The sequence below is a fragment of the Hyaena hyaena genome, unplaced genomic scaffold (assembly GCF_003009895.1).
Source record: "Hyaena hyaena isolate Hyena2069 unplaced genomic scaffold, ASM300989v1 scaffold_1, whole genome shotgun sequence".
Lineage (NCBI taxonomy): Eukaryota > Metazoa > Chordata > Mammalia > Carnivora > Hyaenidae > Hyaena > Hyaena hyaena.
In genome coordinates, this window is record NW_024080633.1 from 4,443,680 (window position 1) to 4,458,645 (window position 14,966).

The 14,966-nt window shown below is 47.3% G+C and overlaps 1 protein-coding gene and 1 non-coding gene across 2 annotated transcripts in view; both read right to left on the reverse strand.

The window, feature by feature from the left end:
- PKD1L2 (polycystin 1 like 2) overlaps nucleotides 1-7,206 on the reverse strand; it is an 86,800-nt gene extending 79,594 nt beyond the window's left edge. Inside the window, exons 1-3 of the mRNA XM_039225928.1 lie at nucleotides 6,906-7,206; nucleotides 4,480-4,641; nucleotides 2,155-2,340 (exon numbers count right to left, since the gene is read on the reverse strand). Of these exons, the coding sequence (XP_039081859.1) occupies nucleotides 2,155-2,340; nucleotides 4,480-4,641; nucleotides 6,906-7,206 (649 nt within the window). The remainder of the gene's footprint in view (nucleotides 1-2,154; nucleotides 2,341-4,479; nucleotides 4,642-6,905) is intronic.
- Nucleotides 7,207-13,934: 6,728 nt separating this feature from the next.
- TRNAK-UUU lies at nucleotides 13,935-14,008 on the reverse strand. The gene has a single exon. It is a non-coding gene; the product is annotated as a tRNA-Lys (tRNA).
- Between the last annotated feature and the right edge of the window lie 958 nt (nucleotides 14,009-14,966).

Below are 14,966 nucleotides of genomic sequence, written 5' to 3' on the forward strand. Positions count from 1 at the left end.
TTCACTGACCAACTGACCGAATGAATGAATGAATGAGCCTGCTGCTTAGATACAAACAGACCCTTCCAGATACTGCCCAGATCTGCTCCTCTGACCTCTCCCAAGAGGATGCAAGGTTCCCCTCCAATGTGCTTTCTGGAGGTGGCTGCAAGGTTTGGAAACTTGCACCTGGGCCTTTGCGGAATAACCCACTCGGTCCCCTCAGTGGGGGGCAGTTCCGTCATGAGAGCGGCACATTCGCCAGCCCATCCAGTCCAGGCCTTTCCCACTCCGAGGGGCCACAGCCTCAGCAATGCCAGAGCAACAGGGAGAGTGAGTGGGAGCCACGTGGCTGACGTCAGCATCTCCTGCCCCTACACCTGCTCCCAGGGGACCAGGGACAATGCTGGGCTGATGCGGAAGGGAGAAGAGCAAGTCGCTTTCCCAGGGAGAGGCAGCATTTTCCCCAAGCTGGGGACGAGGCTGCTTGGCAGATTCTGGGAATACAGGGCATTCCTCCAGGAATCTTCACAAGCCTTTGGGTGGAGGCAGAGGCCCTCAGTGAATTGCTGAGAGGCGTATGTGGGGAGACTCAGCCTGAGGCCCCAGAGCTCCCAGCTTGGGCACAGACTGCTGCCTCCTCACTTGGCCAAGAAGCAAGAGACCACCTGCCTTCCTGGGACCCTGCAGACCCGACACTAATAACCACAGCAGAGAGGAGGGGCATCCCTACGTCCTGGATGATACAGGTTTCTAAGACCTTTGTGGCCCCCAGGAGGGTGCAGGGAGCCCCTGTAATTCCTGAAACTGAACCCTTGTCACCAGGCAAATGCAGCTCACAGGCTGATTTCACCTGATTCAGAAAAATAAGGCCATAGAGAAACTCTCCCACATGAACAAGAGATGCCACCAAGACTGTGTGTTTCAGCATTATTCAAAATAGCCAGGCATTAGCACACAGCCCGTTCAACTCTCAACAGAGAAAGAAGAGTTATGGTACAGTTATGCAATAGATGAAACAAACTGGTATGTGTATCAAAGTGGATAGTACGAAATTCAAAGTCATACTCATTTCTGTGATGAAGGGACATTAAGCAAATACGGAATAATGTCAGGATTTAACAGCAAGGGGTAGGTGGGTCTATGGGAGTTCACTGAAATTTTTCCGAGTTTACTTATTTATTTTGAGAGAGAGAGAGCGCACGCACACGTGTGTGTGAATGGGGTAGGAGCAGAGAGAAAGAATCTCAAGCACAGAGTCTAATGCAGGGCTCGAACCCACGAGCCATGAGATCATGACCAGAGCTGAAACCAAGAGCAGGGTGCTCAACCAACTGAGCCACCCAACCTCCCCAGAATGCTTTTATTGTCTATATGTTTGGAGTATTTAGAAATTTTTAAACATTAAATTAAAAAAAGAAAGCAGGGTACCTGGGGGCCTCAGTCAGTTAAACATCTGATTCTTGATTTCCGCTCAGGTCATGATCTCATGGTTCATGAGTTCAAGTCTCTAGTTGGGCTCTGCCTTGACGGTGAAGAGCCTGCTTGGGATTCTCTGTCTCCCCCTTCTCTCTGCCCCTCCCCTGCTCATGTGCGTGCTCTCGCTCTCTTTCTCAAAAAAAAAAAATAAATAAATAAATAAATAAACTTTTTTTTTTTTTTTTTAAAGAAAGTAGGGCACTTGGGTGGCTCAGTTGGTTAAAGATCTAACTCCAGCTTAGGTCGTGATATCACGGTTCATAAGTTCGAGCTCCACATCGGGCCCTCTGCTGTCAGTGCAGAGCCTGCTTCACATCCTCTGTTCACCTCTCTCTGTCCCCCTTTCCCATTCATTCTCTTTCTCTTTCTCTCTCTCTCTCACACACACACACACTCACAAATAAAAGAAACATTAAAAAAAAAAAAAAAAAGCAAGTAGTATTGCTTGTGACCAAGTGGACTCGGGGGCAGAATGCCCCCCTGCCTGCCGAGGTGGGTGTGGCACCCAGTGAGGAGGCAAGCCATGGCCCCCTCCCTTCCCTGCATGGTGCTGTGGGCAGAGGCTGACCCATCTTCCTAATGCTGGAGGCCCAAGGTCAGATGTGAAGATTGTTCAAGCCTTCCAGAACCCTTTTCCGGGTACGGGGCCCCAGGAAGTGCCCTGCCCCCACAGCCAGAGCTGTCCTTGGGTCCTACCTGCCACTTCGTCCTTGACGCTGACCCAGGTACATCCTTCCTCCAGTTCGGAGGGGCGCGCAGCATCCTGGACGCAATAATGGGGACTCTGGCGCCCGTAGAAGGCGTCCTGGATCTGGATAACCTCCCCTGAGCCACAGTGCATGGTGGCATTGAGGCCGTCACAGGCCAGGCTCTGGCCAACACCTGTGACAAAGGGAAGGTGACACCTTAGGACGCACCATGGTCACGCCTGGGCAAGTGCCTGGCTGATGGGAAGTGGAGGGGTGTCAGGGGTGAGGCTGAGATGAAGGGACACAGAAGCCAGCTCCACAGGAGAGGGGGATAGATGGTGGTGGGCGTGAGAATGGCTCTGGAGCCAGGCTGCCTGGGATTAGAGGCCACCAGCCGTGGGCTGTGTGACCCTCTGCAAATCACTCAGCTTCTCTATGCCCCTTAGCACAGGGGAGTGTCGGTACTACACCCCTAGAGGGTCTTTAGGAGGATTCCATGAGTTTATACATGCAGAGTAAGGGCTATACAAACACCAACTTGAACCTTATCTGAAAACAGTGCCTGGCACATCATAGATGCTAAACAAGCATCTGTTGAATGAATGAGTGATTTTAGTGCGTCTTCCAACCAATCCTAGAAGCTCAGCTATTATCTTCCCCTCTAGGAGCATCAGGCTCAGGGGGCCACTGTGCTGAGACCACCCCCACCCCCACCCCCGCCTCCAGCCCGGCTCTTGAACCGGTGAATTCAGTGAACGTTTGTTGGAAAACAATGACCTGGCTCAGGTGAGCACAGCCAGAAAGGAAACTATGGACCTAAACTCCAGCTTGTCTGCCTGCTGGGAACACCACAGGGTAGAGGAGGAGACCGAAAATCTGTGTTAGTTTCCTACAGCTGCTGTCTGTACTAACTACCACCAAACTCATGGCTGAAAATGGTACAAATCTATCGTCCTCGAGTTGCAAAGGTCACGAGTCCAAAATGGGTCTTACTGGGCTCGTGTCAGGGATCTGGTGCCTCTGTCTGTCCTGAGCCTTTTTCTGCTTCCAGAGGAGACGCGTTTGTTGGATTGTGACCCCTTCTTCCATCTCCAAAGCCAGCAGCAGCCAGCATCTTCCAGGCTCTCTCTGGCCACAGGCAAACATGAGTTCAGGTCTTATCATGGTCACTTCCCAGCTGTGTGGTCTTGGGCAAGGAGCTTACCCTTTCTGAGCCCCACTAATCCTCTTATAAAGAGGCCTCGCCTCGAACAGCAGAGGTGCTTCTATTGTGAGTAAATGCACACAGCTCTGTTCCTGGAGGTGCTGCTTGGTTGTGTCAGCTGTTCACAGTGTGACCTTGTAGCAGTGGCCCCAAGGCCCTGGGGCTGAAAGGTTCGGAGACAGGCTCCAAGTTGGGGTGCAGAAGGGGGCAAGCTCTGGGGAGCTGTGATAAAAAGAGAGGGAAGTTATATGACCCACAGGTCCCTGAAGCTACAAGTTTCCAGAATCAGCCCAGCTGGAGGAGTTAACCCTATGTGGCTCCTATTTAAAACCAGACCGGGGATGTGGGGGGCGGGATGAAGCAGGGCGTCCTATAAGTGCCCAAATCCAGAATGGGCCCTGGGAGCTGGGGTTCTTCACTGTGGGGCTTGGAGACAGGGAGGGGGCTGAGCCCAGGAAGCCTGGAAGCTTCTCTTAAGCCTGTCTTGAAAGTCAGGGGAACATGGGGCAGCTTAGTTCCAAGACCAGGCCCCTACACCAGGGCCTCTGCATGGTAGGCAGGACCAGTGGTGGGGCCATGGGTCCCTCCTGCCAGGGCTCTTAGACAGAGTCCCCAGGGAGGAGTCCCCAGGGCGAAAAGGGGGTCAACCATGGACAGCAGCTAGAAAGAACACAAGAACAGAGTGTGGGGACGTTCTGGAGTCAGGGAGGGTGAGTGCTGGAGACTCAGACCCGGGCTGGCCATGGCAGCAGGAGTCAAGGGCAAATGAGAACAGCCTCCTGGAATCACGTCTCCTTCATAGGAAGACTGGGAAAAGAGAGTAAATAGGGCTGGGCATTTGCCCCTAGATGCAGGTGTCTGAGAGGAAAGGAGGGACGTAGGTGAGACTAGTAGGTAAGTGGACAGGGAGAGGGGAATGTGAGCTGGGGAGGTGAAATAGACACAGAGCGCCACACAGAGACAGGTAGGCATTTCGGGAGACGTGGAGACAGAGATAGAGACGGGGACACAGGAAGACACAAAGACAGAGACCCAGGGACACCCGGAAAGAGGTAGAGAGAAACAGAGACACATGGAGGGACACAGAGAGACAGAAGGAGGGAGACCCCACAACAGAGGCCAGCTCACCAAACTCGCAGATGAAGGCAGACGGCTGAGTGCAGTTGTCTGAGGCCGCCCATCCAAAGGAATCGTCTCTCTCGATATAACCACAGGTGTTTGGGGCAGGAGAGGCCCCTCGGCGCCAGTGGCTGTAGCTCACATTTGAGGTGTCCAGCCAGATCCCCGGCCCTGGGATGGGAACACAGGCACCAGGACTTGCAGACATTCTTCTGACCCTTTTTATGCACAGGCGTCACCTCAGCTCAGCTGCTGGTGCTGCGGGAGGTGCTCAGTTAAGGCCGACAGGCTAACGGCCTCTCTTTCCCATGCCAACAAAGAGACATTGCTAGCTGTTACCTTCCAATACCCAGACGTAAGAATTCAACCTAAAAACTGGGGTGCCGAGTCAGGGAGCCCAAACAAAGTAGTTTCATTAAGGACATGATGCTTCCAGCTCTGTCTTACCATAGCCTAAAAAAAGAGCACAGAAGTGTGCCTCGGGGTGTTCGAAGGCGTTCCATAGAGAAGCAGGGTCCCTTGTCAAATATATTTGGGCACACTCACTTAAAATGGGAGTTTTCCTTACTTCCGGGACTCCTCAGTCCCTTGAACACACTGATGTGACTCTTGAAGTCAGGTTGTGAGTGTGTGTGTGTGTGTGTGTGTGTGTGTAATACAAAGGCATTTCAAGGACACTTGAAACCTAGAAAACACTATAAATTACTCTAAAGACTCAAAAGTGTATTTATTCATTTTTAAAAATAAATCCATATGAATGGTTAAAAAAATTTTACAGTGGAAAAGCGTATAAAATAAAAATGTCTCCCTGCTCCCAACCTATGGGTTACTCCCATTACTGTTATGTCTTGTGAATTGTTCTAGAGTGGATTTTATCTATATGTCAGCATCCATGAGTGCCTGAAATCTATTTATACAAATGCCATCATACTCCACACGATATCCTGCTCCTTCTTAAATAGCATTAAATATTGGGGGTTGTTACATCTCAGTCTACACTGATCTACCTCATTTTCTGTAAAATGAGCCATGTGGTATCCCTTGGTGATTTCAAATAGACACAACTGCTTTCAGTGGATAGGAAGGGATGTTCAATAAACAGAAATCCACAATTGCTACATCTACAAATCAAGAAACCATTCAATAGATATTGCCTGAAAATGCATTTCAGAATTAAAATCCTGTGGCTATGAGTGTTTCCCAGCTGCTCCCTAATTAAGCCTTTCCGTCCACTCTGGTAATAAGTGCTTAGCCCAGACCAAGTTACGCATTTCTAAAACCCAGTGGCTTCCTCAGGGCAATGTCATGTGGCAGGGCGCTGACTCAAGAGAGTCCTCTCGCAGCGTTCTCTTGGGCAAACAGTTTTCTCCCCCTGGAGTTCATTTTCCTCATCCATAAAATAAGAGTAGCAATGTGTACCTCATGGGGTGGGTGCGAGAATTGAATATAAATGTTCATTTGTCCATTCTCTGCTAGGTGCGGGCACTGGGGAAAGAAGAGTGGCCAGAATGTGGTTCCTTACCTCAAAGAAGCTCACTGTCTAGGAAGGAAGATAGACACCTAAAAATTGAAAGTCATACCAAAAGTACCCTCCCAGGGGTGTGGGCAAGGCTCTACGGTGCATAGAGGACTCAGCGGACCATGCTGGGGTTGGAGGAAGGAGCCCTCACAGAGTAAAAGGTAAGTAAGAGTTTCTAGGAGGACCATTAAAACGAGACCATCTACTGTGAATGGGGCGGAGCCAAGCTCTTAACGTGCTTTACTCTCATAAGAAATGGAGAAAGGCATGTGGAAGTGCTTTGAAAATAGCTTAGTAATTATTTCCTGAGACTCTGTTCCCACATCTATACAACAGAAGCAACAATATCATCTCACTGGTTATTGTAGGGATTTGGGGTGATAATGGGCAAGAAGTACTAAGAATAGTGCTGGCACTATTCTAGCAAGAAGTGAAGAAGCTATAGCTAGTATTATTAGACACACTCAAACGAATATTTTCAGAGTGTTGGCTATGTGTCAAATTCTGTGCGAGATTCTGTACATGAATTATTTCCTTTGATCCACAAAAGTGGAGGGTGTCCTTACCATGAGAATTAGGATATATTACATTGTTCTATGAGGTTCTGGATTAAGAGGCAACGGTGAGAGGGGCACCTGGTTGGCTCAGTCGGTTCAGCGTCCAACTTCAACTCAGGTCGTGATCTCGCAGTTTGTGAGTTTGAGCCCCACGTCGGGCTCTGTGCTGACAGCTCAGAGCCTGGAGCCTGCTTTGGATTCTGTGTCTCCCTCTCTCTCTGCCCCTCCCCCACTTGCTCTCTCACTCTCTCTCTCTCAAAAAATAAAAATAAGCATTAAAAAAAACTTTTTTTAAAAGAAGCAATGGTGAGAATCACAGCCACAAGCTTCCTTTGAAATACAGCTTTCAGAGCACCTACCTTCTGTGGTTCCATTCCGAGCCAAATTTCCTACAAGTCCAATCCACCATTCCCTGTCCTGGGAGATATGCTTCTGCAGAAACTTCTGGGTGTCCTCATCACGAATAAAGACCAAATGGCCCCCTTGCCCCTCGCACCAGCTCTGGGCACCATAGAAGGTGTCACTGAGAGGCACAAATTCATAGCAAGAGTCTCTGAAAGCCACTTGGCTCTTTGAGCAAGAGCTGCCGTCTTCTGGCGTAGCAATCACAGCCCTAAACCTCAGAGCAAGGCCCAGGAGTAGCAAGCCCGCTGCCTTCATTCTTCAGCTATCCCCTGAGCATCTGGATGGAGCTGGCGCTGAGGTCCTTTTTATACTGGTGGCTCACAACTGTCTGCCGTCCATCTTTCCCTCTCTCTTTCGTCAAATAATAGCACCTGCCTCTTAGTTAAGAGACAAAAGGCTCAGGATGAATGTGTCTGCATTTTTGCTTTCCCCAGCTCTTTGTTCGATGCCTGTTCCAAATCCCATTGATTTGCAAAACGGTCTTCAAGAGAAACATAAAGCCGCTATCTCACCTGTCTGCTTGTCATTCGATAAACTGTTAGCTTCTGATAAAAATTCCTTGCTATTGGTTTGATGCTGTTACCCTGGAGGACCGCATGTCTCACGAGAGGCCATCAGCATGTGAGAAGTATGTGATAAAAGAAAAATGGCAGGCAAGTGGGAGTGATGAGATGGTAAAGGAACCAAGTAGCCCTCATCCCCAACCCTATTGTCCAGAGTGGGAGCTGTGCCCACATGGTAATCACATTCTCTCCAGCGTGGGCTTAAATCCTAATGGATATGTCTCCCTCTCTCTGGTTCATCACATTACCACTCATGCCTATTGGAGAATACAAATTTCCTACAAAATTGTTTCAATATCATCATGAAAGTAAGCTTTTAAAACCTCAAACCTGCCTATCCTCACCCACTGCCTTAAACCCTCTAGTGGATGTCCATGGTCTGTGCATCAAGTTCAAGCTTCTCAGCTTTGTATACAAGGCTTTGTATGAATTGGCCCCTGACCATATTTCCAAAGACACCCTCCAAATGTGGGGAAACAGACTCACTCATTGCTGATGGGAGTATAAACTGTTATAACCTCCATTGTGGGCAGTCTGACCGTATCTATCAAAATTTTGTTTATTATTTTTAAGATTTTTTAAAAGTAATCTCTATAGCGAATGTGGGGCTTGAACTTACAACCCTGAAATCAGGATTCAAATGATCAGTATACTGATTGAGCCAGCCAGGCACCCCAATATCTCTCAAAATTTTAAAAGCACAATCCCTGTAATGTAGCAGTTCAGCTTCTAGGAATTCTACCTACAAATAAATTCATAGATGCACAAAATGTCATACATATAATGTTATTTATTGCAGAATTTTGTAAGAAGGAAAATTTGGAAACAACTTAAAGTGTCCATTGGTAAGAAAGTGGTCAACAAAATGTGGTACATACCCACACACAAAAATGATCAAATTCTTTATATACAAATTTGGAAGAATATCTAAGATTTTTGCTAATATTAAAAGCAAATTATGAGATAGTGTTGATGGCCCAATCCTATTTTTTTAAAAAAATTTTAAATTTATTTATTATTTTGAGAGATAGAGCACACATCCATGTGAGTAGGGGGAGGAGCCGAGAGAGAGGACAGAGAGAATCCTAAGCAGGCTCTGTGATGTCAGCACAGAACCCGAAGTGGGGCTCGATCCCACCAACCATGAGATCATGACCTGAGCTAAAATCAAGAGTCAGGTGCTTCGTGGACTGAGCCATCCAGGCGCCCCAATGATCCAATCCTATTTACACAAAAATATCTATGAAGATTTATTTGTATGTGTAGAATATATCTCATAAAGGACTTACAAGAGACTGGCAGTAGTGATTGCTTGGGTCAGGGGTCGGGGGACCTAGGTGAGTAGGAGGCAGAGGAAGGAGCAAGACTTTGGTTTCATCGGCCATATTTTGGAAACTTTCCTATCTTGTACCATGTGATAAATATCTTAGCTGTTCAAAAATAATAAATTCTTTTTTTAAAAAAAGCTCATGGTGGGGTGCCTGGTGGCTCAGTCGGTTGAGCATCCGACTCTTGATTTTGGCTCAGATCATGATCCCAAGGTGGTGGGATTGAGCCCTGTGTCGGGCTTGCGCGCTCTCTCTCTCAATATATATACATATTTTTAAATCTCACGGGCCCATCATTCCTCCATTAGGTCAAAGTCACACACAGCTCTTTCTAACTATCCTAGTTGCCTTCTAGTACCTTCCTTCGTGCCTCCGTGTGTCTGTGCTCTTCGCTCTGCCAGGAACCCTTTTCTCACGGTCCCGCCCAGTCTACTTTTGATACCCCACTCAAACGTCAGTTCCTCTGCGGATTTTGTAGAACTTGCCTCACATAATATGCCTCTCTCCTCTGAGTTTCCTTTTTCTTTTTTGTCGATAAAAACTTAAGACATGGGTGATATACCATACAATCTACCCATTTAAAATGTGCAGGTCAGTGGTTTGTAGTACATCCATGAAGTTGTGCAACCTTCACCATGATCCATTTTAGAACATTTTCATGACCCCGAAAGGAAACCCTTTGCCCGGCTGGCATTCACTCCCAACCCTCCCTCCTGCCAGCTCCTGACAACCACTAATCTCCTTCCTGGCTCTGTGGATTTGCCTACTCTGGACGCTTCATATAAGCAGAATCACATAACACATGGTCTTTGTGACTGGCTCTGTTGGCCCAGTGTCTTCAAGGCTCATCCATCTTGTAGCACAGACCATTACTCTATTCCACAACCTCATCCCTTCCCCCCTTTTTGGGTACTCAATAAAAGTTTGTAGAATAACTGCTGAATTAAAAGTTTTCCAGAACTAATATGTTCCTCACCTTAGCTCCTTGTTTGCTGAGGAATGTTTGTTGTTCGTGATAACTTTCAAAATTAACAGTGTTTGACAAAATTACTAAGTTGCCTCATTGGTGGGAAAAATTGTTTTAACTGCTAACACCAGAGTTCTTCTTGGGAGCTCTTTCACTTTAGGAAAATACCTGTATGGGCCATTTGGGTTGGGACAGAGGAGACGCCAGGGTATGGTTTATATTATTACAATGAAGCACAATGCTGGGGGATGGGTTTGCATAAGAAGTTAGTGATTCAAGGATGGAGAGGGGCCTTTGCAATGTGGTAGAACTCTAGACCTTCAAAGTAGGCATTAGGCAAATAGTTTCTTGCAGCAGGGTGGCCAGAGCCTTTAGAGAACATGGGTGCCTAATGTCTGGCTTTAAATTATTCACCTGTTGTGACAGAATTCATCTTTTTTTTCCTCTCCATTCCCTTCTCTCCCAGTCCTTGGCAAGCACTATTTTCTGTCTCTATGGATTTACAGATTCTGGACATTTCCTATAAATGGAATTGTATAATATGTGACCTTTTGTGTCTAGCTTCTTTCACTCAGGAGCTTCTTTCACTCAGCATGTTTTCAAGGGTCATCCACATTGGAGTGTGTGTTACTAGTACTTCATTCCTTTTTATAGCTAAATAATGCCCCGTGTATGGATACACCACAATTTGCTTATCCATTCACCTGTTGATGGACATTTAGCTTGTTTTATTCTATGAGTTTCTTGCAGGAAAGGGATAATATCTCTTAATCTCTGTTCATCCCATGACTGGCACACAGTAGGACTCAATGAACATTTGCCAGCCTGGCCCCATCTCCCATGAACTTGCGTGCTGGGGTAGGTTGAGAGGCTATGACTTCTAGTTGACCCATGAACGGGACCCAGGCAATTGGAAGCATCTCATCCCTGCCCCGTCCTTAGAATGTGCATTCTGTTTGCCTTCCCTGCTCCCAGAAGCTGTCCCAAGGACACAGCCTTGAGATAGTGAAGTGGTGTTGAAATCATCTGGACAGTATGCAGGACTGGATGCAGTTAAAACCTCTATATAAACTTTTGAGACTTGGCAGCAAGTACAGAGAGCTTCTTGTCTCGTAGCACCCAAGACAGGCTTGAGTGTTAAGTTCTCTTAACTGCCACCCACCAATCTGCAGGGATCTGCTTTTTCTTCCGTCTCTCCCTGTGTACAGAGGCCAGTTTCCAAACCAACACTGGGACTGACCCATGGCCCCCATCCCTTTCCCAGAAGCCCTTCCAAGCCCTCTGGAGTAGCCCTGCCAGACGGAGCCCAGGGCAGGTCTCGAGTCATTGCTGAGTCACCGGCAGGAACACAGTGAACATTGGTCTCTTATCTCTAGGGGCCAAGCTTCTAATGGCTTCTATTAGAAAACTCTCTGGAAGGCCTCATGTAGCGATAAGGTATCTCCTGGGTAAAGGGCTTAATTTATGTCCCTCACGGAACGTGCTTGGGACTTTTGATAATGAATGCAAATGTGCAGGCTGAATTCCACTTTTGAGTTCTTTATGTTCTGACAAATTGCAGACTCCTGGGCACAGAATTCATCTTGGTGATATCAGCTCCCATGTGCTTTAAACATCTGTGTATGTGAAGAAAGAAAGCAGGACATGGCTGGACCCATGAGAGCCTGTTTCCAGTGATCTGATTCAGTTGCCTGAGCCTCTAAACTGATTTTGGGGGCCAGCAAATGAAAAGAGAGAGCAAATTTGGTTTAAATGAGGCCTTGAGTCCAAGTCCTTGAGGTCTTGAGAACCATAGAGATGTTCACACCCTGTGGCTCTGTCATCCCAGTCCTGGGAGTCTTTCTGTTTTAGTTTGGGTTTCCCCAGAAGCTCACCAAGCCAAGAATTCAAGAGCAAGCAATTTATTTGGGAGGGCATGCAGGAATTGGGGGCAGGGGAGGGGGGAGCACATCGCTTTATATGAATTGGTGTTTTCATTGGTCATAAATTGAATTGAATCTTTGCCCTCCACTCAACTAAAACGACAACCCAGTGGGGCGCCTGGGTGGTTCAGTTGGTTAAGTGTCTGACTTTGGCTCAGGTCATGATCTCACAGTTCGTGGGTTCAAGTCCCTCGTCAGGCTCTGTGCTGACAGCTCAGAGCCTGGAGCCTGTTTCAGATTCTGTGTCTCAGTCTCTTTCTGCCCCTCCCCCACTCATGCTCTCTTTCTCAAAAATAAACATTAAAAAGACAACCTAGCAAAAGAATTCTTATGGTTCCCTCACCCCAATGCATTTTCATTTCTTTGTGGTTCCTTGAAATGCTTCTTGCCATGGAGATAGATGTTTACCCAGACACCACCATAGCATGAGTGTAATTAGTTCGTATTACATTTCCCACTTAGTTTTAGATCCTAGGCCTTTTCCATGCTGCTAAAGGGCTTTGGAATTGGCATGGTGAAGGCTGTGCTTCCTTTCCCTGAATAGATATTTGCTAAACCATTCCCACAGTACTAGTTTGTGTGGTTTTTGTCAGCTCTTGGTTATGTGTTCAGTTTTGCAATTCAGTCAACACTGCTACGAACATCATCTTGCACTTGACATTTAGCCTGAGCTGACTTAACCTCCTGAAGGTTGCAGCAGGCATTATCACAGGCCCATCTTAACCACTCACATTTACCATGTAAGGCTTTTAAATGCAAGCACCTGTAATAACTCCTTGCCTTTCCCTGCACATGAGGGGCAGGATGGAAGTGCCTGGCAGTTCATGCCTCTAGGGAGAAACTCTCACCCTTGATTGGCCAGGGTTGGGGGGGGTCCATCACCCAGATTCCTCAAGATAACTCTAAAGGACACTTACACCATCCCACGGCCCAGCAGCCCAGCAGCCAGACTGAGCCTATGGTGGTAACAGCCTAGATAAATGCACTGTCAATGTCTTCCCTCCCTGTTTCACTTCCCCGTGCCCTTGCTGGCATTTCCTGGATTCGCCTCCCAAATAAATCACTGGCACTTCAATCCTCGTCTTGGCTTGTGCTTCTGGGAGACCCCAATCTGGGAGACCCCAACCTTAGACAGGTCTATCCCCAAGACTGGGAGGCCTGGACCCATAGGGCGCAAACATCTTCATGATTCTTGCTTATGGGTTCAGTGTCTATTTAAACCAGATGGATTATCTTGGTTCTTCATGCTGCTGATCTCGCTTGAGGACTCCGACTGCCAGATCAAATCCTGAGAAAAATGCTCACACAGCTGAACACTGCCTTGCCTACTTTCCTGACAATTTCAGTTCTGTACTTGGGGACCATCTCTGAGCAGTTAATAATGGCCTCAGTCGTTGAGATGGCGGGTGGTATTCTCTTGTTTTTTTAGGCGTGTATGTAGTCTACATGGAGGTAGTCCTCCATGTTGTTCTCGAATGTTAAGCTGTTTGCTTCTACAAGGTGGCTGGTGAACTAGATCTTGACAGATTAGCCAGGAAGAAGGGGATGGGGTGGAGGTAGGGGTGGGGAGAGCCGGTAGAAGGGGTGTCTCAGGGAGGGGCCCTATAAAAGCAAATCCTTATTTCTCGTCAGTGCCCCAGAACCAGCATAAACTACGCCCCCCAGCATCATCCGCCCCTCTCGGGTCTGCCCCAGCTGTCACACCAGTCATGCGTGTGCTGTTTCTTTACAAAAGTGCCTCTTCTAATACCCTTGCCTGAACACCTGTATCCTTTTTTCAAGAATAGCTCAACTATGAACCTCTTCTCTGAAGCTGGCTCACGGTCTCCAGGAGTTAAATGCCATATCTTCCATGTCCTCCTAGGAGTTTAATCTGCTTCCATGTTAGCACTGTTTAGGAGTGTTTAGCCTTGAGAGAGAATAAGAGAGAAATTATGAGAAGAATCTGGCTATAAAATTAGTCTGTTGATAGCCTTTTAAATTTCTATTTTTATTTTTTAAGTTTTGTTTTGTTTTATTTTTTGAGAGAATGCAAGCATAAGCTTGGGACGGGGGTAAGAAAGAATCCCAAGCAGGATCCACGCTGTCAGCACAGAGCTGGACATAGGGCTAGAACGCATGAACTGTGAGATCATGATCTGAGCCGAAACCAAGAGTTGGATGCCTCACCAACTGAGCCATCCAGGCATCCCAAAGCCACAAATGCACAAACAGGTACTTGAACCCTGGACCCTCAGAGTAAAAGTCTGATGCTCTACCGACTGAGCTATTCTGGGCTTCAGTTTCTACTTTTAAATTGTTTTTGCTTAATGGCTGTTGTGGGTTGACTTGTATCTTCCAAAAAGACATGTTGAAGTCCTAACCTTTGGTGCTTGAGGATGTGCCTTCTTGATGGAAATAAGGCCTTTGTGGATGTAATCAAGATGAAGGCATGCTGGGGGAAGGAGGGTCCAGACCCAGTGACTGGTGTCCTTTATAAGAAGGAAATCTGAACACAGAGACAAACGGACACACAGAGAGAAGTCCATGTGACAAGAGGCAGAGACTAGGGCCAGGGAATATCAAGGTGTGCTGGTAACCACCGGAAGTTAGAAGTAGCTAGGAAGGATTTTCCGGAGAGACTTCAGAAGGCACCTGGCTCTGTGGACACTTTGATTTTGGACTTCTGACATCCAGAACTGTGTAAGCTACCTAGGTTGTGGTATTTTTGTCATGAAAGCCCTAGCAAATCAATACAATGATGATGTAGCACAGTGAGGCCGTGTGTCATTCATTCATTCATTCTTTCATTCAATAAATATCTGTTGAGCACCTACTACGTGCCAGACATTGTGCTAAACTCTGGATTTGAAACAGAAGAGTGACATGATCAGGCTTGCATTTCAGCCAGGTCACCTGGTGGCAGCAGGGAGGGTAGATTGTGGATAGGACTGGAGGCAGGGAGGCCATGAGGAGGCTACTCCCAAGAGGTGAGCAATAGTGAGGATGGTAGCTGGGGTTGGGAGGGGGGTGGCTGGAGGAAAGAGGAACAATCTGAAAGATTACTTAGGAAGCAGAAACCACAGTCTAGACTATAACCTGGTAGTTGTCATTTAAATTGAATTTTTGTGAAGCTTCACTGACCGGGCTCTGAGCACATCACGGTAGAAAATTAAAGTGTTCCCACTCTGGCGTTAGAAGGCACACCCCTTTCTCCCAGTAGTGCCCTCTGCATTTCACTCTGTCCCTTCTACCT